Source organism: Carcharodon carcharias, chromosome 11 (assembly GCF_017639515.1).
Source record: "Carcharodon carcharias isolate sCarCar2 chromosome 11, sCarCar2.pri, whole genome shotgun sequence".
Lineage (NCBI taxonomy): Eukaryota > Metazoa > Chordata > Chondrichthyes > Lamniformes > Lamnidae > Carcharodon > Carcharodon carcharias.
This window is the reverse complement of record NC_054477.1, coordinates 70327402-70352722: the sequence shown is the minus strand read 5'-3', so window position 1 is coordinate 70352722 and position 25321 is coordinate 70327402. Positions and strand designations below refer to the sequence as shown.

Below are 25321 nucleotides of genomic sequence, written 5' to 3'. Positions count from 1 at the left end.
CTGCTCCAGGAGCTCAATCAGGGATTCCTGGGCATGCGCTCAGACCTGCAACCACCTCAGACCTCAGGTGGTCACTGTCAGTGTGGGAGATGGATTGGGCACCCAGTATTCCAGCTGGATGTCCATCCATCAGTGATGAGCAAGGAAGTCCAAAGTGAACCGACATTGGCGCACGAGCTGCTTGTCATCTTTGCAGGCTCCTCTCAGGGCGCTCTGGATGAGGGCTGCGGCTCCTCCGCCCCTCTGCCAGCAACAAATTGTTAAGTTAAATGAAGAGTTATTAATAAAAAGGACCAGAGTGTGAGAAGATCAGTGTGCATGTGTCCGGCTCACTCCTACTCTCAGGGTGCTCACTCATTCACACCCTCACCTAGTGTGAGTGGGTGCATGTGTATGTGTTGGTGCGTGGTGGTGAGACTGGGTGAGAAATCTGAGACTGAGTGTAAGGCAGACTCGCACTCACCCCCACACTCTCATTCGGTCTCTCTCACTCCCATACATTCAGTCAGTCTCTCACTTGCCCCCACGCCAACACCCCCAGCCTCAACATACGCACACTCACCATGGCACCATCTCCTCCCTCAGCCCGATGTGACTTCACCCTCCCTGGGCCAGGTACCTGATTCCCAATCTCCAGCCCTGCTGTTGCTTGGCTCCCCAGGTTCCAGCCCCGCTGCTGCTTGGCTCCCCAGGCTCCGATCCTGCGATACCTTTGCTTCCAATGGCCTGGCAGCTCTCAGCACACTCAACAATGTCGGTGTTCACTGCTCCTCCAATCAGAGACTGTTTCTCTCCCTTATTGCTGCTGATAGGCTCACTAATGAGCCCATCAGCAGCAAACACAGGAAAGAAGTGGCATGTGATTGGGGGAGCAGCTCCATGTAAAATCTCCCATTGAAGCTCACCTGTTTGAACAGAATTTTGAAAATTGGCTCCGTGGGGTGCATAGAGGGGCTTCGTGAGCCGGATGCAGCTATATATTGGACAAGTCTGCTTTACAGTATTGCTCCTGCCTTATACTCCAACATTAGCACCCTTGCCTTCAGCTGTGTAGCCCCAGTGCTCTAGAATTCCTTCTCAATCTTTCCATATCTTCATTTTCCACTTCTTTAAGACATTCCTTAAAACGATCTCTGTGACCAAGCATTTAATTAACCCTCTTAATATCATCCTTTGGCATGGCGTCTACTTTTATCTATTACACCGTGTAGCACCTTGGGACATTTTTTTTACAAACGAGGTTCTAGACCACACAGCTCCTTGAGCCTGCTCTGCATTCAATATGATTATGGCTGTTCTTGAGCTTCAAATCTGCTCCCAAAATCCCTTAAATCAAAGCAAAATACTACGGATGCTGGAAACCTGAAAATAAAAACAGAAAATGCTGGAAAAACTCAGCAGGTCTGACAGCATCTTCAGAGCTCTGAAGGAGGGGTCATACAGACTCTAAACATTGGGCACCTTTATCCCCCTATTGGGGGGTCATGCAGTAGCGGGCGCAGACTGCCATTTTACGTGGGTGGGCCAATTAAGGCCTGCCCAACGTGATGTCCGCCCGGAAGCGCTATGCGCTCCCTGTGTGGGCGGGGTTCCCGGAGCCGGGAGTGTGCTCTTTCGTGCATGAGCGAAAGAATGCACAGGTCTCCCTGAGGCAAAGTGCGGCCTCAGGGAGATCAGCTCAAGTGTGAAAACATTATTAAAGGTAGAAAAGAATATTCCTGACGTAACCTCTCATGTGACACTGTCACATGAGCTGGGACATGTTCATTACTTTTATTTAAAAATTTTCCGAACATTTTTAAACCCTCATGAAACATCCCGCCCGAGGATGAAGTTTCATGCATTATTAAGAAGGTTGCCTGGGCAGGCTCATTAATTAGGTAAATTACTTTTTAAAGGCCTTAAGTGACCGCTGAACTGAGAATCTAAATGACGTGGGGTAACATCAGGGCGCGTGCCCGACGTCACCCCATGTCATTTTACGTATCAGCGAGTGGGCCCTACCGCCGCGCGCCAACCAGAAATTGCTGCCCCTTAACTCTGTTTCTCTCCCCACAGATGCTGTCAGACCTGCTGAGTTTTTTCAGCATTTTCTGTTTTAATTTACCCTAAATCCCTTAACTACCCAAGGGAGCAAAAATCTGTCTTTATCAGCCTTAAATGTATTCAACAATGGAGCAGCCGTAACCCTCTGCGGTAGAAAATTCCAAAGATTCAGAACCCTGTAAGTGAAGAAATATCTCCTTTTCTCAGTCCTAAATGATTGGCCCCTTATCCCGAGTCTGTGCCCCCTGCAGTTTTTTCTGATTCATACTATTCCTAATTTTCACCCATACTGATTCTACTTCATGATCTTTAGTGAGAAAGCATCTGACCTCTGATGTCCTTATGTCATCCTTTACTATAAGGGCTATCCCATATCCTTTGCCATTCTATCTTTCTGAAATATTGTTTACCCTTTTATTTCCCAACCTGGATTACCTTGTCACCATGTCTCTGCGATGGCAATTTGATCTAAATTTACCGCTATTTGTGCCACTAATACATCTATCTTATTGCAGATGCTTCGTGTCTTCAGATAAAAAACCTTTCATTTCATTTTCTTCTGCTTCTATTCCCTGCAATGACCGCATTCGCTAATGTACATATTTTGTTAAACTCTGGCCAGGATTTCCCCCTTGGCGATTTGGGGGTGGGGCCCAGTCCGGAGGAATCCCTGACGTCATCCCGGGCCATTTAAATTTTTAGGAAGGCAGGCAGACAGCGAAATCAGCTGTCCGTCCGCCGATCTGTCAATGGCCAACTGAGGCCACTGACAGGCTAGTTAAAGTAATTAAAGACCTGCCTGGCCAACCTTAAGGCTGGCGGACAAGCCAGGAGCCCCAGCAGGTGGGATGAAGTTTCATGTGTGTTTTGAACAAAAATAATAAAGTTTATTTGTTCTTTTTTAACATGTCCCAACTCGTGTGACATTGTCACATGAGGGGGCCATGTTAATAATTTTTTATTGTTTCTATTTTTAAAGTTTTTACCAATGTCTCTATTCCCCCTGAGACAGGACTTTGCCTCAGGGAGAAGTGCATTCTTTCACGCGCATGTGCGAAAGAGCACATTTTGACAGCTTGGGGAATCCGCCCCGCCCCCCAACCCCGCACAGGAAATACATAGTGCTTCCTGCCAGGGATACCGCTGGGCAGGCCTTAATTGGCCTACCCACTTAAAATGGTGACGGGCCCCATTTCAGTGGTGGGGGTCAGCTGCCCGCCCGCCGCCAAGCCAGTGGGGCCCACCCGCCATCCAAGGGCAAAATTCTGCCCTTTGTTCCTTCCTGTCCCATTCTGCTTGTCTTTACCACATCACTATACTGTTCCGATACCTCCACCTTACTCTTTGGATTTCTAAGTCTCCCTTCAGCTGAACCCTCTCCCCACTTTGTTAGTTTAAAGCCCTGTCCACAACCCTAGTTATATGATTGGACAGGACATTGGTCCTAGCCCAGTTCAAGTGGGGCCCATCCCAATGGAACAACTCAATCTTCCTTGAGTACTGATTGCAGTGTCCCATGAATCAAAACCCCTTCTTCCCACATCATTCTTTGAGGCACATATTTAATTATTTAACCTGTTTAACCCTATGCCAACTGGCACATGGCTCAAGTAACAATCCAGAGGTTACCTTTGATGTTCTGCATTTTAATTTGGACCTTAACTCCTCAAATTTTCTGAGTTCTGCTTAAGAATTTTCTTAGCAGAACATTCCTGGTTCTATCTATGTTGTTGGTTCCCACATGGGCTATGACAACTGGAAGCTCCCACTCTAAGTTCCCCTCCAGCCATGAGATGTCCTCAAGCCTGACACCAGACAGGCAACACAACCTTCGGAGCTCCCTGTTTCGGCTGCTGAGAACAGTATCTATCCCCTGACTACATTGTCTCTTATCATTAACACATTCCTCTTCACTCCACCCTCTTGAATGGCATCCTTCACCATGGTGCCATTGTCAGTCCACTCATCCACACAAGTGGCAGCACTTCCATCACTATATGCTGGGTCCCCATACCTGCCTGACCTGCAGTCACACCCTCCCATCCCTGACCACTGGCCAATTCTAAAATATTGCTTATCCCGAGGGGTGTGACTGCCTCCTAGAATAAAGAGTCCAGGTAATTTCCCCCTCCCTGATGCACCACAGTGTCCGAAACTCAGCCTCCAGCTGAGTGATTCTGAGCCGAAGCTCCTCAAGCTTCAGACACTTACTGCAGACATGTTTGCCCTGGATCACACTGGTGTCCAGCAGTTCCCACATTCCGCAGTCGCAACACATCACTCGCCCTGCCATCTTTATTATGTGTTAATTACTTTTCTTTAATTAATTTATAATTAACCAACCTTACAACTTGGAATAACCTTTACTACTGCTAGTGGAACTTAATGCCAGCAATAAAACCTTACAATCATTAATAAATTAAACACTTTTGAAAGATAAAGGAGGAAAATACTCACCAACCAATCAATTATCTGTTTCCCTGTAACCTCATGCTTAATTGCTCCCCTCTCCCACTGTTTTCGGACTCCTCTCACTGTTAATGACCCAGCTCCTCTCGCACTCTCTTGCTCTAAATTGCCCTGCTCCTCTCGCACTCTCTCGCTGTTAATGACCCCGCTCCTCTCGCACTCTCACTGTTAATGGCCTTGCTCCTCTCACACTCTCTCGCTGCTAATGGTCCATAATGTAATGAATCACCCCAAGGCGCTTCACGGAAGCATTGTAAAAGAAATTATGACACCGAGCCACATAATGAGATCTTGGATCAGATGACTGAAAGTTTGTTCAAAAAGGTAGGTTATAAGGAGTGCCTTAAAGGACAAAGGTAACAAGCAGAGAGGGATATTCCAGAGCTTGGGGCCTAGGCAACTGAAGGCATGACCACTAATGGTGCAGCAATTAGAATTGGGGATGCACAAAAGGCCAGAATTAGAGCACCTTGGAGGATACCTTGGAGGAGTGTGGAGCTGCAGATTACAGAGAACAAGAGGGGCAAGGTCATGCAGGGATTTGAAAATAAGGATGAGAATTTTAATATCAAAATGCTGCTTAACTGTGAGTCAATGTAGGTCAGCAAGCACAGGTGTGATAGGGGAATGGAACTTTAAAAGGCCAGCTGCAGTGTTTTGGATGATCTCAAGTTTATGGAGAATGTGGGAGACCATCCAGGATTGTTTTGGAACAGTCGAGTCTACAGGCAGCAAAGGCATGAATAAAGGTAACAGCAGATGAACAGGGGATATTTTGGGAACGATAGGAATGGATGTGGGAGGTGACAACACATTTAAGGGTTTTGGAGAGAAAAGGAAGGTTGGAGATGGGACGGTAGTTGCAAGGACAGTGGGGTCAAGGGTTGGTATCCTGAGGAGAGGAGTGATAATGACAGATTTAAAGAGAGGGACAACTCCTGACAAGAGAGAACCATTTAAGGCTCTGAAGAAGAGTCATACGGACTCGAAACATTAACTCTGTCTTTCTCTCCATGGATGCTGAGTTTTTCCAGCATTTTTTGCTTTTGAGCCATTTACAATATCGGCTAACAGGCAAGTTGTTGGTGTTCTTGGTGGTCGGAGTACAGAGCATTATCAAAGAAAAGTCAATCGAATCTTGATGCAGTTAAAATTTGAACTCTCATTTGCAAGTAAAATTGCATGACATTCCTTTATTTTATAATAAAAAGCTTATAATGCAGCTTCTCATTTAATCCATAGGCCAATTGTACCTCTTGCAAGATTTCATCAAGATTGGAGTATGTTGCATTTTTCCCATTTATGCTCCCACAAGCAGTTTCATTCATGTTCCAATGCAATTCCCACTAAAAGCATCCAGGGGGATGGGGGTGTGATAGATAGATTCTTGACTGTAAGGGGGTCAAGGTTATAGGGGGTAGGAGGAAAGTAGAGTTGAGGCCACAATCAGATTAGCCATGTTTTTATTAAATAGCAGAGGAGGCTCAAGGGACCAAATTTTCTTTGCCTGCTCCTAATTTGTACGCTCATATAAATAGTGGGAATGATAGAAAGTAAACGCAGGTCCTTTGGTAACAAGGGCACTACAGGAGTATAATCACTGCTAGGTATGCATTCCTCCTCCTCCATCATTTGCTTTCCAAGATTTAAGGCACCAGTGGTATCATAGACTTACAAAAATGTTGACCTATGTTTCTGTATAGGGGAAGTGTGTGGCTGAAGGAAGAGGAATAGGCCTGGGCTTCTAGAGTAGAACTTTATATTGTTCCATTTGAATCTGCAGTGGGGCATTGCTGCTCTATCAGTGGTGGGATTCCAATTGTAATATTGACGATTTAGTCCCCGTAACATTACATTTTGTATTGATAGTGATATTACAACAACTTGCATTTATATATCACCTTTAAAGTGTTAAAAATTTCCAATGCGCTTAAAAGGAGCATTATCAGACAAAATTTGAGCCATGTAATGAAATGGTAGTACATTTGACCAACTGCTTGATCTATGAGGTAGGTTTATGCAGCATCTTAAAGGAGGACAGAATGGTAGAGAGGCTTCCATCTTCACAATATTAAAACAGTCCTACTCATTCAATACTGGAGGTTGGACAACTGCTCTCGTGCGTTGCCGATTTCCCTAAACAAGATGGAAATCTCAGCAGATACTAGTCAACTCAGGGTCTCTCAAATTGGATTGGGTGGGTGTAGAAAAGCTCACAGAGGTAAATATTATAATGTTTTTCCGTTGAATTAGAAAGAGTATTTTTTTCTAAGAGTATTTTTTTTCTGAGGTTAGAAAGATTATTTTCTTCTGAGATTATGTTTAAAGCTCTGTTGAAGAGAGATGGATATCTACAGCACAGGGGGAGGCCATTCACCCCATTTCATTTGTGACAGCTGTTTGCAACAGCATTCTAAAATTATTCTTACTGTGCTGGTCTCTCCTTAGAATCTTGCAGTTTACTCTGCTTCAAATATTTATCCAATTGCTCCCTAAAAGATGCAATGGCTACTACCTGAACTATTCCATTAGTAAAACCCTCCATAAATTTTAAAAACCTTTATTAAGTATCCACGGAGCTGGGGATATCTGATGCTGAGGCTGGGGTGTTAAATGTAGAAAAGTACACAAGCCTAAAGCTCAAATACTTATTTACATATAAGATAAAGGAAGGAACAGTAAAATGGAAAACACTAAAATATCGAGATATGACAATAATAGAAAAGGAAATGGCAGAACTGTTAAGTGAACATTTCATTTTGGTTTTCAAAGCAGAAAAAGGACACAATTCATTAAGTGCTAGAATTTACAGGCATGAGTAAAATTGCAATGGATAATCTGATGAGATTGAAGCTACACAGATTTCCAAACCCAAAAGAAATATTTGAGAAAATTGGGGTGTCATCAATTGGAATTTTCAAAAGCTCACTATATTTGAGGTAGGAACTAGAGGATCGGAAGGCTGAAAATAATCGGCGGGATTTCCCGCACCCAACCTGTGATCTTCAGGTCCCGCCACAAGTCAATGGACTTCTGGCTGGGGTGCTACCTTGCCCGCGGAGGGTCCCGCCCATGGTAGGGCCAGAACATCCCGTCCAATGTCTTTTCATGATTCAAAAGAAGGAAGTAGGTCTGATTGGCTTAATGGATTATTCTTTTTCCTATAAAATTACTCGAATCCCCAGGACTGAAATCTCTTTGTTTTCCGATTTGCTAAAGTAAAAGAAAATCTTACCAACAAGGCCCCGAATTAATTTGGCAAATTCTAGAATAGTATGTTCTTCTGGGTTTCCCTGTGAAAAGTAAATATAGTCAGCATTAAAAGAATGGATAAGTTTTTTTAAAAGTTTACACACTGGTGATTTAGATTTGTTACACTTGTTACAATTTCAAAATCTGAGACAATTGTGTTAGTTTTAACTATATTTTCAGTATACTCCTAAAAATATTTAATTGCACATATTTAAAATCTTTCTAGGATTATTACGAATTCATCTTAACTGATGCATCATGAAACACTGATCACATATTTATATATATATATACACATAAATCTCCAGCAGTGCTGCTCTAAGTTACGGGATGCACCGTTTCTATGAAATGCAATATTACACCATGTAAAACACAAAGTATAAGTACGCAGTTGAAAAGTACACTAACTGGGAAGACCAAAAATGTACAATGAACTCGGGAAGATCAAAGCCGTAATTTTTGGCTGCTACAATTTTTGCTACAGACTCCATCCTCTCCGCAGTTATTTGATTGGGCTCAATGAGCTGTGTACACCTTAGGTTTATTTTCTACTTCTCTTTAGCTCTGAAGAAGTCATATGGACTCGAAACGCTAACTCTCTCTCCACAGATGCTGCCAGACCTGCTGAGTTTTTCCGACATTTTCTGTTTTTATCTTAGGTTTACGTTTGACTCAAAAGCAAAGCTTCAAATCCAACTTCATATCTAAACATCAAATAACTTACTTCCACTATAAGAATTGCCAGCTTTTCATCTTTATTGCCACCAAAATTCTCTCTAAAATTTCTGAATATAAGCAACATCACTTCCATCACAAATTTGTTTCATGCATCTGTAGTATTATATTAACGTCCAAATGCACCAATTATCTTTCTGTACTGGTGTCACTTAAATGAAAGACCATTGAATAGATTTATAATAACAAGGGCAGAACAACATAGGATTTATATAAAACCTCTAAATGTAAACAGGAAGTTCCAAGGCACTTCAGTGATATAAGCAGATAGAAATTGATGCTGAACCAAATGAGGTGATCAAAGTTTGGTCAAGGAGGGGGATTTTTAACAAAGGTTTTAAAGGGGGAGATTGAGGTGCAGAGGTGTAAGAGTTTAGTGAAGGAAATTTCAGAGCACAAGACCGACATGGTTGATGGCACAGCCACCTAGTTGGGGTGCAAGGATCAAGGATGCACAAGAGACCAGAGTAAGAGGAAGTGTATGTCCTGGGGCAGAAGAGAAGTTAAGAGCTTGTATGAGGTCACAGAGATAGGTGGTAGCACTACTTTCAGAAAATAGAGGGATCAATACCAAAATATCTAAAATTGGGGAAGCAAAAAATTAGATAATTTTGTATAGACTCATTTCTTTCATAAACAGTGGACAAATGCGGTTCAGCTCATTAAATCTGTACTGGCCATCTTAAAAAGCTATTCACTTAGTCCTATTGCAATGTCCTTTCCAATTCTCTTTTTTCAAAGTTACCCATTTGGAAGCTATTATGAATTCTGCTTCCACAAACATTTCTGATCTGACATTCTAAGTCTGAGGAACCTCTGTGCAAAAGAAAAAACCTCTAGCCTTTCCCTCCATTCTCAATTTCTCAGTTATACCATCACAGGCCAGGGGAAATATTTACCTTATCAAAACTCTTCCTAATTTTAAATACACGAATATTTTCATATTATCCTCATATTCTTCTTTTCAGGATGGCAGCCGGTGACTAGTGGAGTTCCGGAGGGTCAGTGTTGGGACCACAACTTTTCACTTTACTCATTAATGATCTAGATGAAGGAACTGAGGGCATCCTGGCTAAGTTTGCAGATGATACAAAGATAGGTGGAGGAACAGGTAGTATTGAGGTGGCGGAGAGGCTGCAGAAGGATTTGGACAGGTTGAGAGAATGGGGAAAGAAGTGGCAGATGGAATACAACGTGGGGAAGTGTGAGGTTATGCATTTTGGTAGGAAGAATAGAAGCATAGAATATTTTCTAAATGGGAGGAGAATTCAGAAATCTGGAGTGCAAAGGGACTTGGGAGTCCTAGTCCAGGATTCTCTTAAGGTTAACTTGTAGGTTGAGTTGGTAGTTAGGAAGGCAAATGCAATGTTGGCATTTATTTTGAGAGGACTAGAATATAAAAGCAGGGATGTGCTGCTGAAGCTTTATAAGGCTCTGGTCAAACCACATTTAGAATATTATGTGCAATTTTGGGCCCCGTATCTCAGGAAGAATGTGCTGGTCCTGGAGAGGGCCCAGAGGAGGTTCACGAGAATGATCCCAGGAATGAAAGGCTTAACATATGAGGAACGTTTGAGGACTCTGGGTCTATACTTGATGGAGTTTAGAAGGATGAGGGGGGATCTGATTGAAAATTACAGAATACTGAAAGGCCTGGATGGAGCGGACGTGGGGAAGATGTTTCTATTAGTAGGAGAGACTAGGACCCGAGGGCAGGGCCTCAGAGTAAAGGGAAGACCTTTTAGAACAGAGATGAGGAGAAACTTCTTTAGCCAGAGAGTGGTGAATCTATGGAATTCATTGCCACAGAAGGCTGTGGAGGCCAGGCCATTGAGTGTATTTAAGACCGAGATAGATAGGTTCTTGATTGGTAAGGGGATCAAAGGTTACAGGGAGGAGGCAGGAGAATGGGGTTGAGAAACTTATCAGCCATGATTGAATGGCGGAGCAGACTCGATGGGCCGAATGGCCAAATTTCTGCTCCTATGTCTTGTGGACATACCTTAGCATTCTGAGATGCATGCCATCAGGGCAAATTGTCTTTCCATTTTGGTTTCTCCAATTTTATTTCCCTTACCCCATCTGCTCCTTTTGCATCCTTTCATTCTTACTACTGCACACTTATGTGAAAACCAAGACAAGTACTCATGGAGTGTCTCTGCCAATCTTTCATTTTCCAGGGATAGAATTATCCCCACATCAGGGTTGGGGGGGTGGTGGAAGAAGAGTTGAAGAGCGGGTGTGCAGAGGCATGCCTCTGAACGGTGCCCCTAATCGGGAGCACGCCGCCATTTTACATGGGCGAGCCAATTAAGGCCCGCCCGGTGTGACGTCCGCACGGAAGCTCTATACGCTCCCAGTGCGGGCGGGTGGGGGGGTGGAATTCCTTGAGCCAAGAGTGCAGTCTTTCACGCATGCGCACGAAAGAGTGCACTCATCTCCCTGAGGCTAAGTGATGCTTTAGGGAGATCGGTTCTACAGTAAAAAAAATCTTAAAAATAGAGAAAAGAATATTTCCCTGACATGTCCCCTCATGTGACGCTGTCACATGAGTTGGGACATGTCCATCACTTTTAAATTCAGCTTAATTACATTTTTAAAAACCTACATGAAACCTCATCCCGTCCATGGATGAGGTTTCATGCTTTTTCTAATGCCCGCCAGGACTCCTGGCCTGCCTGCTGACCTTAATGTTGGACGGGCAGGTCCATTAATTACTTCAATGACTGTCAATGGCCTCAATTGGATAGTTGATTCTGCTGAGCCCCCGCCTACCTGAAAATTTAAACGGGGCTCGGTGATGTTAGGTGTTCCACCCCCTGCTCGCCGACTGGAAAACCCTGGCCTAGGAAAGATTTCTTTTTCATCTCTATTTAGCATAACTTGCGTGTCCATTTGGTAGCAACACCACTGTAATCAATTGATTGTGTAACATTATGCTAAAAGCACCACCTACAGTTGTAATACTATCAGAAGCAGACCATTCACTGTTTTTAAAATGTAGATCACAAAACTCCTAATCAAGCAGCCATCCAGCATTTATGACAATATCAAACATTTTTCCAGGTATTTTTGTTTTTGTTCTATATATCCAATCTTAAGTTGGAACAGGAATTGCTAGGACATAGGAAGTTTACATACCACGTTCACAGGACTGCTGACATTATTGTTCATCAAAACTACCAATCCATTCACAAGGTCACTGCAAGGAAAATTAAAATATATTAAAATGAACATGCAATGTATTTTCATATGTGGTCTGTGTTAATGATCTGAAAATCGACAATATTATTTTTCAGTACAAATAAACATTTAAATTGAATATAAAAGCATTATAAAATTTTTTAAAAACTTGCATTTTGTAACAACTGTCATAACCACCAGACATCCCAAAGTGTGTTACAGCCAATGAAGTACTTCAGAAATGTATGAAACCGAGTAGATCTGTTAATTACATATCTATTGTATATTAAACATGTTAGAAGGGTCACAACCTTCTATTTCAGAATGCATTGAATAAGTTGATCCTATAAATAATATTTTAAAACCTGCAATACCTATCAAACATGTGGGTGGCACTGTTATAGGAGTCCTCAATGTTAACCTTTGCTAAGGTTAGCAATATCATAACCCTTCATCTCAGGATTAAACCTGCCTGTTTAGTAAATGAGGAATTTGTGCCAGTACAGGCACAAATTATCTTAAAAAAGGGGCATCTTCAATCCAATACATTTCAGGTCATTATTTTAGATCAGGCTTTCCTCAAGGTAATAACACCAGTAATTGTGCAACTTTTTATAATATCAAAATCTCTTAAATGTTTGAAAAATAAGATTTTATCATTCACTCACTACAAGAGGCACTTTTACAGCACCCAACACAGGATATTGCTGAGCGACTTATTCAACTCTTTCCAGTTGGGGTAGGTAAATTCCTTCCATCCCACAGAAGTGCTTTCCCAAACATTTAACTAAGCTACTCTCTTCCCATCCAACACCACCTGCTGAGGAATTTGTCCAAACTTCACCAGCGAAGCATTTTTCCCACAAGGTTCTTTTCCATACTCACTCTTCTAGTTATTTTTCCAAGCCTCATCAACATTGAGGCATGATCTTCAGTTCCCTCACCAATCTCCCTCTCTCAGCGCTCAGCCCCCAACCTTATATTACTGTTTCATTTGCCCTCTACTCCTTATACCACACTCTTCCCTTTTTCCCCTTCCTACACCTTTCCTTCTTGTTCTTCTTGTTTTTGCACCTTACAACTCCTGACAGCCCCCCCCAACCCATTCCACACCTTTGCTACAAAACAATAGTTAGAACAATACAGAAGAAGGTAATTTTTTCCTATCCTAAACAGATAATTTTTGAAATGCAGAATATAAATTTTACCCCAGTAAATTTATTGAAATGCATCCTCTTGTTTAAGTTATTTGAAAGAAAGCTACTGATCAGAAAGTACTAGAAGCTAAAGAATAAGTTCCATCTGCTGTCTGAATGGTATGGATGCAACCAGGAAGATCAGATATACAATACATGCTCTGAAGGCACAATATTTTTAATTATACCTTTTGTTTGAACTCAACCTGAAAAATTAATCTGGTTAGCCTGAAAAAAGCTGATCCTCTCTCTCCAAAAGTGCTACTAGATCTGCTGAGCATTTCCAGAATTTTCTGTTTTTATGTCAGATTTTCAGAATCCACAATATTTTGCTTTTGTATTAGAGCTGAAACTGGAAGCCACCCAATTTTAAATAACAGCCTCAAACTGAACCCCCAAGTGATCTTTCCGGTCCTTAAGGGAGAAGCAAAATCAAAGTGTAACGATGAAGAAGCAACCAAGCCCAAAACTTCCCTCTCCAACAACCCTCTTTTAATGTTGCTGGCAATGGTTGACAATCTGCAATGTGCCAGATCGCTAATGTCACTTGTTCCCCTATCGCTTCAACTGAAAACCTGTGATCACTGGTGAATTAATTCCCTGCAATGAATTGGATGTTGCTAATGCTCATGAAGAAGGGTATGATCTCCTCCAGTTAACTTTGATATTAGGGCTTACTGAAACTTCCTTTAGGGTAAATCCAAGGGCAGGATTTTTGGGTCTTCGGGCAGGCAGGCCCGGGAGTGGCCAGGAAACAGTCCGTCACCTGCGATCGGCCCCCGAACGCGATTTCACACTGGCTGGTCAATTAACGGCCAGCGAACAAGAAAGGCACGCTAGGAAGCTCAGCGCTGCCGGGGTGGGGGCAAAAGGTGTGCAAAGGCAAAAGTGTGCACATGCGCGAGATTGTGCGCACTGAAGGAAGGAGTTGGGGAGTTGAAGAATTGTAAAAATAAAGATTTTGAAAATGTGAAAAAAATGTACCCACATAGGACTCCTCACATGAACATAAACGTAACAAAAATTATGTCAAAACATTTTTAATTTTTAAAAGTATTGTTGGAAACCTCATCCCGCCCATGGATGAAGGTTCCTAAAAAATCCAAAGACAGTCTGGCCGGTTCACCCGCCTGCCAACCGTAAGGTTGGGTGGGCAGTGAAAAGAAGTTTTTAATTAATAGGTTAATTAATTGGCGGGGGGTGCGCTGCCAACTCTTGCGCGCACCTGCCGACCGAAATATCACGCAAGTGCGCGATGACGTCGGGACGCTTGCCTGGCATCATTGTGCACTATATTACGCCTGCCTGCGGAATGTAAAATCCTGCCCCACATTCCCTCTATTCATCGAGAACAAACGAGTGGCCAAGAATACAGATGGGCTGGTTCATTAAATCTCTTCATTTAGTTAACCATTATCCACCCAAATCCTTCCCCTCTTCATGATAATATTTTGAAGAGTTTTCCAGCTTCTCTGTTTTTCAGTCTTTCCTTTCCTCTCTTCTCTCAGTTTCTCCCAATTTCCTGTTCTCTCATTCCTCCCCTCCTGGATCTAATTATCCTCCCAGTTCTTCTAAGTCTTCTTGACCCTAAGAATGGTCTGGATACTTGGTCTTGACTCCTTGCCAACATTTCCATGGGAGTTTTAAATATAATATGCACAAAATTTTCACAAAATAAATGTCGTACATGAAGGTTAATATAGGCCCAAACAATATAATCTATTTGTGAAAGGAAAAAAAGATAGATGCATGAGTGCATACATAGAACACATCCAGAGGTCACACATATCTTACCTTACATATTGGAAAGACCTAGTCTGCGATCCTGAACCATAAACCTGTGAAGACAGTTAAAAAAGTAAATTTAAATATATAACCCATAAATAGTGAAGTTTAGTAACCTGAAGGTATTTTACCAGCCAATAAGAATTCAGAAAATATGTTACTGCACTACTATACAAAAAACATTGGAACAATAAAATAGTACTTAATGGTATAACTGAGACATTAGGAAAGGTTGTCCACTTCAGTCTCTGGAGAGGAGGATGATGCTGGGGACTTGATAAGAGGTCTTTAAGATTACAGATTAAAGAAATTAGATTCAGGAGTGCCAGTACAGGAGCAGCTTAAAGTGTCAAAAGAAAATGGAAAATTTAAGCAAATTCTTATTTGAAAAGTGATGGAATTGCATCCTTTCATATTAATAACCTCTCATTTTTGATTTATCTTAGTAATTTAAAAAATGAGAGTACAGGAGTTGCACGTAGCCTTTTGGCTTGAGTTGGAAATTTTTTCTGGGGGGGGGGAAGCGGGGGAGTGTTGGAGACAGAGTGGGGATAAAGGGTCTGTGCTCAAATTAGCAGGATGTGTCAAGTGGTGTTCCTCAGGTACTTGTTCCGGGGCCTTACATTTTCACATATTTATTAATAACTCTAATGAAGGAAGAGAGAATTGGATATCCAAGTTTACAGGTGGCACTAGATCAGCAGAAACAGCGAGTAGTATAAATAGAGCAGGAGGAAGTTGTAGAGGGACATGGACTAATTAAGTGAGCAAAACTATGGCAGATGGAGTTCAACGTGGGTAAGTGTGAGGTCATCCATTTTCGATCCAAGGCAGATAAATTGCAATATTTTCTAAATGCTGAGAAACTAGGAACTGTAAAGGTACAGAGATTTGGGAGTCCAAGTAAAAACATCAGTTAAGGCTAACAGGAAGCTATGAGAAGAAATCACCAAGGTCAATTAACGGGTTGCTAAGAAGGATGATTGAGGACAGGATCCTGAATATTTCAGAAATAGTTAGATGAAGTAATGGGAAGGTATATAAGGTTGATATCTTGGAAAGATGGGATCAAATGAACAAACTCATTTTGTGATCAATGGCTGCATGAATTGATTTAATCGGATCAAACAACACACCTTATGGGCGATAAGTGAAAATTTTGCAGTTTAAATCTAAAAAAAATTAGTCAATCTCCGAGATATCTATATTCATCTAATTCCAGCTTCTTGAACATCCCTGATTTTAACTGCTCCATCATTGGTAGCCGTGCCTTAAGATGCCTGGGCCCTAAGTTCTGGAGTTCTCTTCCTAAACCTCTCCAACTTTACCTCACTTTCTTCCTTTAAGAAATTCCTTAAAACCTACCTCATTGACCAAACTTTAGGCCATTTGCCCTGATATCACCTATGTGGCTCAGCATCTAATGCTACTTTATAGCACTCCCGTGAAGCGCCATGGGATGTTTTATTATGTTAAAGTCACTTTATAAATATAACTTGATGTTGTTTAAAACTGCCATGTTGGACATTTGATTGCACAGGACAGTGTTATATTGAAGGACCGCTGTACTTACATTGCAGGTAAAGTATCTTCTTTTCTTTAGTTTTAAATAATTTTTGCTACTTTGTATTAATGTCCTCATTGTTTCATCAAAGATCAAACTACATAACTTGTGCATATTCACTTTGTCCACACCTATCATTTGATTGACCTAACTCAACTCTCTTCTTAATCATCTTTTATATAATGACAAATCTAGATTCTACTTTGCTTAGTGGAATTATGTCTCTTCCTAGAATTACTGTTCTTGTCAGAGCCCTCTCCATCTTTTAATATTAAGATACCTAAATTTGAACGGAGGATCCCATTGTGGCCTTTCAATTGTTGTGAAGGGCCAAAATAATCTGTTTTATGTACTCACCGAGCTACATATCTTGACATAATCAGCAAATTTGATGATTGCTATTATCTTTCTTTTTATTCTTATCAGAATGTAAACAGCAAGGGCCCAATAACACCATGTAAAACTCTTCTTGGAATTGCTCCTTAGGAGTAATCTTGCTGTGCAGTATCATTAAACTCAAATAACTTTTTTTACAGGGTAACCCAGTGTTCACACAGAACATGCCTGAGGTGAACAGCCCAGGAATTCTCATTGGTTATATTTGGTACTGTTTTTATCCATCATTTTTCAACAGAAAGGGTTTGGAAATAACCACTTTTGAATATATAACTTTTATATCATGTTTATAAATAAGCACTGTGATGACTGGTGGTTAAAACATTAATGACACAAGCCATTGGATGTTGTTTCCCCAAAGGTTTATAGGAAATTGAACATTTCATTCATCTGTCTCAGCAATCAATAAACAATGCACATCCATTTTGTTGGGAAATTTCTGTTCCTTTCAGGCTGTTTTATTTCACCTCCCCTTGTTCACAATGACAGGTTTTGAAATTAGAAAGTGACAAGGTCAAGCTTTTGACAGATCCAGAAAAAAAGTGCAGGATATTTATTTTTTTTAAAAGGAGTTATTTTGTTTAAGCCAAGAAGGATCATCCACTGATGTGGGGAAGCATGCCAGGCACTGGAAGAATAAAAAAAAAAGCTAATAATTAAGGCTAAAATTTTCAACCTTCAATAGCGCATTTATCAAATATATGTACAAGATCAATAAAACAAGCCTTCGAAAACAGGGAAGTGCTCCAATCTTCCTCGAACTAGAGGTATGCAGAGAACATGGATGACTGAATGCTTTATAAACATATAAATATTTTTCCTCTATATACCATATTTCTTTTTCACAAAATAATAGCTCATGACAAAGCTATGTGGATTAGTGACATTTCAGCTTTATACATATTAAAGGTTAACTCACATACTAACTATTGATTTGGTTTAACAGGTTGGTCTTTCCTGAAAAATCTCCAATAGAATAATGGTAACTCTGCATAAATGCTATCTGGAGGTAGCTGATGAGCACCTTGTTGCAGAAGGCAAAAAAAAACGTAGATTTAGAAAGCTTTTGCCTAATTCATGTAGTGATTATGTTACTGGAGTAATGATCTCACCACGGCAGATGGGAAATTTAAATTCAGTTAATTAATTAAATAAGTCTGGAATAATAAACAAGTATTGACAATCCCATCGGGTTTACAACTTTCATTTAGGGGAAGACATCTGCCAATCTTTACATGGTTTAGCCTATTTGTAACTTCAGACCCATTGCAATGTCAATGACTTTTAACTGCCCTCTGAAACTGCCATGACATTGCATAAGAATAAAACTGAATGGACTCCCAGCATTGACCTAGGATTTGAAAAGGACAAAGGCAAATTCAGCCCAGTTGACCCTGCAAAGTCCTCCTCACTAACATGGGGACTTTTGTCAATATTGGGAGAGCTGCTCCACAGACTAATCAAGCAACAGCCTGCAATAGTCATACTCACAGAATCATAGCTTTCAGCCAATGTCCCAGGCTCAATCAGAATCCCTGGGTATGTCCCAACTTATCACCAGGACAAATGCACCACAGGTGGCAGCACAATGGTATGCAGTCACAAGAGATTGGGCCTGGGACTCAATATTGACTCCAGACCCCAAGGAGTTGCATGGCATCAGGTTTTTTTAAATAATTAATTTACAAGATGTGGACATCACTGGCTAGACCAGCATTTATTGCCCATTGCTAATGGCCTTTGAGAAGGTGGTGGTGAGTTGCCTTCTTGAATCACTGCAGTCCCTGTGGAGGTACACCCACAGTGCTGATGGGGAGGGAGTTCCAGGATTTTGACTCAGCAACAGTGAAGAAACAGCGATATATTTCCAAGTCAGGATGGAGAGTGGCTTGGGGGGAACTTCCAGGTGGTGGTGTTCCCATGTGTCTGCTGCCCTTGTTCTTCTAGATGGTAGCAGTCGTGGGTTTGGAAGGTGCTGCCTGAGCAGCCTTGGTGAGTTTCTGCAGTGCACCTTGTAGATGGTACACACACTGCTCTCACTGCTTGTCAGTGGTGGAGGGAGTGAATGTTTGTGGAACGGGTGCCAATCAAGCGGGCTGCTTTGTTCTGGATGGTATCAAGCTTCTTGAGTGTTGTTGGAGCTGCACTCATCCAGTCGAGTGGACAGCATTCCACCACACTTCTGACTTGTGCATTTTAGATGGTGGACAGGCTTTGGGGGGGGTCAGGAGTTGAGTTACTCGCTTCAGGATTCCTCACTTCTGACCTGCTCTTGTAGCCATAGTATTTATAAGGCTAGTCCAGTTCAGTTTCTGATCAATGGTAACCCCCAGGATGCTGATAGTGGAGGATTCAGCGATGGTGATGTAATTGCATGTCAATGCCAATGGTTAGATTCTCTCTCGTTGGCAAGGAAACCTCCTGTCGATTACCTACTATCAACCTCCCACAGCTGATTATCAGTACTCCTCCCTGTTAAACACCAGTTAGAAGCACTGAGAATAGCAGGTTAAAAAAGGTACTCCGGGTGGAGGACTTCAATGTCCATCACCAAGAGAGGTTTTGTAGCACCACTACTGATTGAGCTGGCCAAGATGTGAAGGACATAGCTACAAAGCTGGGGTAGTGACAGGTGGTGAGAGAACATACATGAGGGAAAGCCTATTTGACTTCAACCTCACCAATAAGGGGAAGCGGTAGCATGGTGGTATTGTCGCTAGACTAGTAATCCAGAGACCCAGGGTGATGCTCTGGGGGCCCCAAGTTCAAATCCCGCCACGGCAGATGGTGGAATTTGAATTCAATTGAATTTAATTTGAATTAAAAGTATAATGATGACAATGAAACCATTGTTGATTGTTGTAAAAACCCATCTGGTTCACTTATATGTCATACTTGCCTGGTCTGGCCTATATGTGACTCCAGACCCACAGCAACGTGGTTGACTCTTAACTGCCCCCTGAACAAAGGCAATTAGGGATGGGCAATAAATGTTGGCCTAGCCAGCAACGCCCACATCCTATTTTATTTAGGGGAGTTGGTGGTGTAATGGTATTGTCACTGGACTAGTAATCCAGCAACTCAGGTTCAATAAAAAAACGTGGAATTAAAAGTCAAATGATGACCATGAATATATCGTTGATTGTCATAAAAACCCACCTGGTTCACTAATGTCCTTTAGGGAAGGGAATCAGCTATCCTTCCCTGGTCTGGCCTACATATGACTCCAAACCCACAGTAATGTGTTTGACTCTTAAATGTCCCCTGAAATGGCCTAGCAAGCCACTCAGTTCTCAAAGGAAATTAGGGATGGGCAATAAATGCTTGTCTAGCCAGTGATGCCCACATCCCATGAATGAATCAAAAAAAAATCTATTATAGGTGCATCTGCGTTGGTCGGAATGATCATCACACACCCTTTATGAAGAAAAATACTGGCAGCTGAAAGCTGGACACCGATGAGATGCTATGGACAATCAGCAGCAGCAGAATTGTAACATCAAAATCCAATATATCCCTCACATCATTGCCATCATGCTAGGGGATCAACCCTGGTTTAATGGAAAGTGCAGTAGAGCATACTAGGAGTGGTACTAGAAGTAACGGAAAATAAGGTGCCAAGCTCTTGAAGTTGTAAGACAGGACTAGATCCATGCTAAAAAGCAGAATCAACATGTTATAGATAGAGCTAAGTTATTCCACAACCTACGACATTCAGTTATCAATGGTCGTGGGCGATGAAACAACTAATGGGAGGAGGTGGCTAACTGTATATTTAAAGCTAGCAGAGCCCAGCACCAGAGTGCTAAAGACCAGACTGCTGTCTTTACACCCATCTTCAGTCAGATGTGCCGATTGGATGATCCATCTCGGCTAAGTCCTGAGGTCTCCATCAACACAGAAGCCAGTCTTCAGCCAATTCAATTGACTCTACGTGATAAAAAACAAAGGCTATGGGCACCAACAACATCTCTGCTGCAGTGAAGGCTTGTAATTCAAAACAAGCTACCCGTCTAGCTAAGTTGTTCCAGTTCAGCTACAACAGTCATCTAACCGAAAAAAGTGGAAAAAAGACTAGGTACATACTGTCCACAGAAAGCAGGACCAAGCCAACTTGGCTAATTTCCACCTCATCAGTCTACTCTCAATCATCTGAAAAGTAATGGAAAGCGTCTTTGACAGTGCTATCAAGCAGCACTTGCTCATCAATAAGCCGCTTACCATTGGAAAGTTTGGGTTGGGCTCCAGGCCTCATTACAGCTTTGATCCAAACACTGACAAAAGAATTCAGGAGGCAAGGCAAGAGTGACAGTCTTCGACATCCAGGCAACATTCGATCGAGTGCGGCATCAAGGTGCCACATTAAATTAGAAATCACTGGGGATCGATTGGGTGGGTGGGGGGGGCGGGGGGGGGGGGGGGGGGCGGCGGGGGTCAGTGGAATCTCACCACTGGTTGCAGTCAAACCTAGCACGATAGCAATGGTTGTGGCTGTTGGAGGCCCATTAGCTCAGTTCCAGGATATTATTACAGGAGTTCCTTAGGGCAGCGCCCTAGGCCTAACTAGCTTCAACGATTTCTTAAAAATGATCTTCCTTCCTTGACAAGGTTACAAACGTGGATATTTGCTGATGATTGTAGTGTTCAGCTGCATTCACTGCTCTTCAGCTAACAGAGCAGTCTGTGCCCACATACAGCATGATCCGGACAACATTTAAGCTTGAATAGTTAAGCTGGAACTAAGTGTCAGGTAATAACTATTTTTTCAACAAGAGAATATCCAAACACCTTCCCTTGACATTGATTGGCATTACCATAATTGAATTCCCCATTACCTTGGGGGTCACCACTGACCAGAAACTTAATTGGACTAGCCATACAAATACTGTGGCTACAAGAAATCAGAAGCTGGCTAATCTGTTGAAAGTGGCTCAACTCCTGATTCGCCAAAGCCTTGCCTGAATGAATAAAAAGCCCATCACCCAGGACAAAGTGGTCCTGGCACGCCATCCACCACATTAAATATTCACTTCCTCCACACTGATGCACCATGGCTGCAACATGCACCAATTACAAGAGGCACTGCTGCAACTTGCCAAGCCATCTTCGATGGTACCAAAAACCACACCCTTTACCACCTTGAAGGACAACGGCAACAAGTGCACAAGGACAAGATCAGCTGCAAGTTCCCCTCCAAATCTCGCACCATCCTGACTTGGAACTAGATCACCACTCCTTAATTGTCGTTGAGTCAAAATCCTGGAACCCCCTCCTAGCATTGCTGCAGCAGTACCTTCCCAGCACGACTGCAGCAGTTCAAAGTAATGGCTCATCACCGTGTTCTCAAGGACAATTAGGGATGAGTAATAAACGTAGCGCTGCTCACATCCTGTGAATGAATAAAAAAAACTCATATGATCATATTCTTAGACTATTTTGTTTTGGCAAAGGAATGTAATGAAAGTGAGTGGAAACGGAGTGCATGCAAAAAGTGTAAAAGTTGGATGTTTTGAATGAGTGAGAATGTGGTGCAGCCTTCTGATTCTAACACTTGCAAATAAAATTTAATTTGATCTATCTATATTTTAAACAGGATCAAGTATAAGCTAAGTTCATTACATGCACAAACTTTAATTGATTAAATATTGCAAGTTTAGATAGGGATGGCAGTGCATGTAGTGTGCTGCAACTGTAGCTTGTGAAAAGCACTGCTATTGGGACAACTTTTTTTGCATTAAGTGTCTGCATTTCAAGGAATTTCAGTTCAGAGGTGCAAACATTGTGAGGAATCAGGGAGGGGTAGAGTTACCTGGACACTTTGATCAAGACTGTAAGATTATCAGTCAGGTTCGCAGTATGGCTGACCTATGCATGCCAGAAGCTACGTCAATTCAAACAGGGCCTCGTCCTTTGCAAAGAGAAAGAGCATGTCCACGCATTGCACCTTTTTCAACTAAAGAAAAGCTTGGAGGACGGTCATTCATTGGTTCATTCCCCATGGCAATGCCTTGGCCAAGTCAATCTTCCTGGCTTGAATTTGAATAGAAGCTTGGCACAGTTAACCGTTCCCTAGTTCATTCTCCATGGCAATACCTCTATCAATCAGAGTTCACTTGCCAATCAATCAGCACTCTCTTCTCATGCAGTATAATTTTTTAAAAATTCATTTACGGGATTTGGGCTTTGCTGGCTAGGCCAGCATTTATGGCCTGTTGCTAATTGCCTCTGAGAAGGTGGTGATAAGCTGCCTTCTTGAACCTCTGCAGTCCATGTGGTGTAGTTAAACCCACAGTGCTGTTAGGGAGGGAGTTCCAGGATTTTGACCCAGCGACAGTGAAGGAATGGTGATATATTTCCAAGTCAGGATGTTGAGTGGCTTGGAGGGGAATTTCCAGGTAGTGGTGTTCCCATATATCTGCTGCTCTTGTCCTTCTAGATGGTGGTGAGAGTGGGTTTGGAAGATGCTGCCTAAGGAGCTTTGGTGAGTTTCTGCAGTGCATCTTGTAGATGGTACACACTGCTGCCATTGTTCATCAGTGGTGGAAGGAGTGAATGTTTGCGGAAGGGGTGCCAATCAAATGGGCTGCTTTGCCCTGCTTGGTGTCAAACTTCTTGAGCATTGTTGGAGCTGCACTCATCCAGGCAAGTATTCCATCACACCCAGGACTTGTGCCTTGCAAATGGTGGATAGACTTTGAAGAGTCAGGAGGTGGGTTACTGGCCACAGGATTCCCACCCTCTGACATGTTCTTGTAGCCACAGTATTTATATGGCTAGTCCAGCTCAGTTTCTGGTCAATGGCAGCCCCCAGGGTGTTGATAGTGGGGGATTTAGCGATGGTAATGCCATTGAATGTCATGGGATGATGGTTAGATTCTCTCTTGTTGGACATGGTCATTGCCTGGCAGTTGTGTGGCACAAATGTTACTTGCCACTTGTCAGCCCAAACCTGGATACTGTCCATGTCTCGCTGCATTTGGACATGGACTGCATCAGTGTCTGAGGAGTCACAAATGGTGCTGACCATTATGCAATCATCAACGAACATCCCCCACTTCTGAAACAAAAACAGAAAATGCTAGAAAAACTCAGCAGGTCTAACAGCATCTGTGGAGATAAAAAAACAAGAGTTAACATTTCGAGTCCTTATGACTCTTCTTCAGAGCTAACGAGAAGTAAAAATGTAATGAAATTTACACTATTTAAGGGGAGTGGAGCAGGTGAAACTGGATAGAAGGCCAGAGATAGGTAGAGGCAAAGGAGAGATTTCCAGGGATGTCATGGACAAAAGGAATGTTAATGATAGTGATACTGGCTAAAGGAGGTGCTGATGGTGGTATTAAGGACAGAAAGCAGAATGTGATAATAGCAGGACAAGGGTAAGCACTCTGGAGAGAACAACATGAACAAGTGACAGGTGGCCCTTGTGGGGGTGGGGTGGGGACGATGGTGGGAAAAAACGATTGGAAACGGGATAAAATAGGGGGATAAAACAATGAATAAAAATGAAAATAAATAAATAAAAATAAATAAGAAAATGAAAATAAAATTGAGGAAAACATTATTTTTTTTATCCACAAATGATTTTTTAAATGATGAGAAGCTATTAAATAAATGTTGGTGTTCAGATGAATTTGGGTGCCCTTGTACATGTAATACAAAGTTAAAGTGCATATACAGCAAGCAATTAGGAAGGTAAATGGAATGTTGGCCTTTATTGCTAGGGGATTGGAATACAGAGCAAGGAAATCTTGCTGCAATTGTAAGTGGCTTTGCTGAGACCACACCTAGAGACTGTGCAGTTTTTGTTTCTGTACCCAAGAAAGGATGCATTTGCCTTACAGGTAATGCAACAAAGGTTCATTGGTCAATCTCCTGGAATGCCCCCACCTAACACTATCATGGGAGAAGCATCACCTTAAAGATTTCAGAAGTTCAAGTAGCTTATGAAAATCTCAGGGAAACCATGGATGGGATGAGTTGTCTCTATCCAGAGAACAAAAAAAAAAAAATGCCTGCTTAAGGAATCTGGTCAGTGACCCCCACATTCTGAAAATCAATAAAAACTGCTCCTCCAATGATAATTTTGAGGGTATAATACAGCAACACAATGATCTGGTTAAAATGTACCAGAACAATTTAAGATGGCATTCTAGCCTTTTCATTATCTATCCAATTGAACTTCACATTAACAGAAGCATTTTCTTCTCCATTGGGAGTCCCACAAAAACTGCTAAAAGGCTGAAGGGAAAGGTGATCTGAGCATTTACTTGTCTTTTAGCAGGTGTCTCAGTTTTGTTTGTAGTCTATTATGTGTGACACGCTCTTGTTTCAGCATTATGCCACTGCTGATTGAGACATGGTCTCAATTGGGGGATAAGTCTGCTTTATACACACAACAGGCTTGGGTTTGAGTTAACCATGTGCAGAGTTTTTGTGTTGTTCTAGCCCAGTATCCTGGGCCAACAGTGCTGTGAAACTGACCTCAGCACCATGCTGGGAAACCACAGAAACAGAGAGGGGGTGGGGAAAGTTGCCAATGACACTTACCCGCCAGGTCTGATGATGCCTCAGTCCTGCTCCCCCAATGCTGCACGTGAGTTGGCACCTATGCCCACAGTATCAAATTTAACTTCCTTTGTCTGGAAGGTGCGGGTGACAAGAGGACTGAAAAAGAGAGGTGGCCACCTAAACA

The 25321-nt window shown here is 42.2% G+C and overlaps 1 protein-coding gene across 2 annotated transcripts in view; it reads right to left on the bottom strand.

The window, feature by feature from the left end:
• Nucleotides 1-25321, bottom strand: part of uxs1 (UDP-glucuronate decarboxylase 1) — a 104170-nt gene that overhangs the window by 11445 nt on the left and 67404 nt on the right. For both annotated transcript variants that reach the window (XM_041199756.1, XM_041199757.1), the window contains exons 11-13: nucleotides 14676-14719; nucleotides 11644-11704; nucleotides 7751-7808 (exon numbers count right to left, since the gene is read on the bottom strand). In XM_041199756.1, the coding sequence (XP_041055690.1) occupies nucleotides 7751-7808; nucleotides 11644-11704; nucleotides 14676-14719 (163 nt within the window). The remainder of the gene's footprint in view (nucleotides 1-7750; nucleotides 7809-11643; nucleotides 11705-14675; nucleotides 14720-25321) is intronic.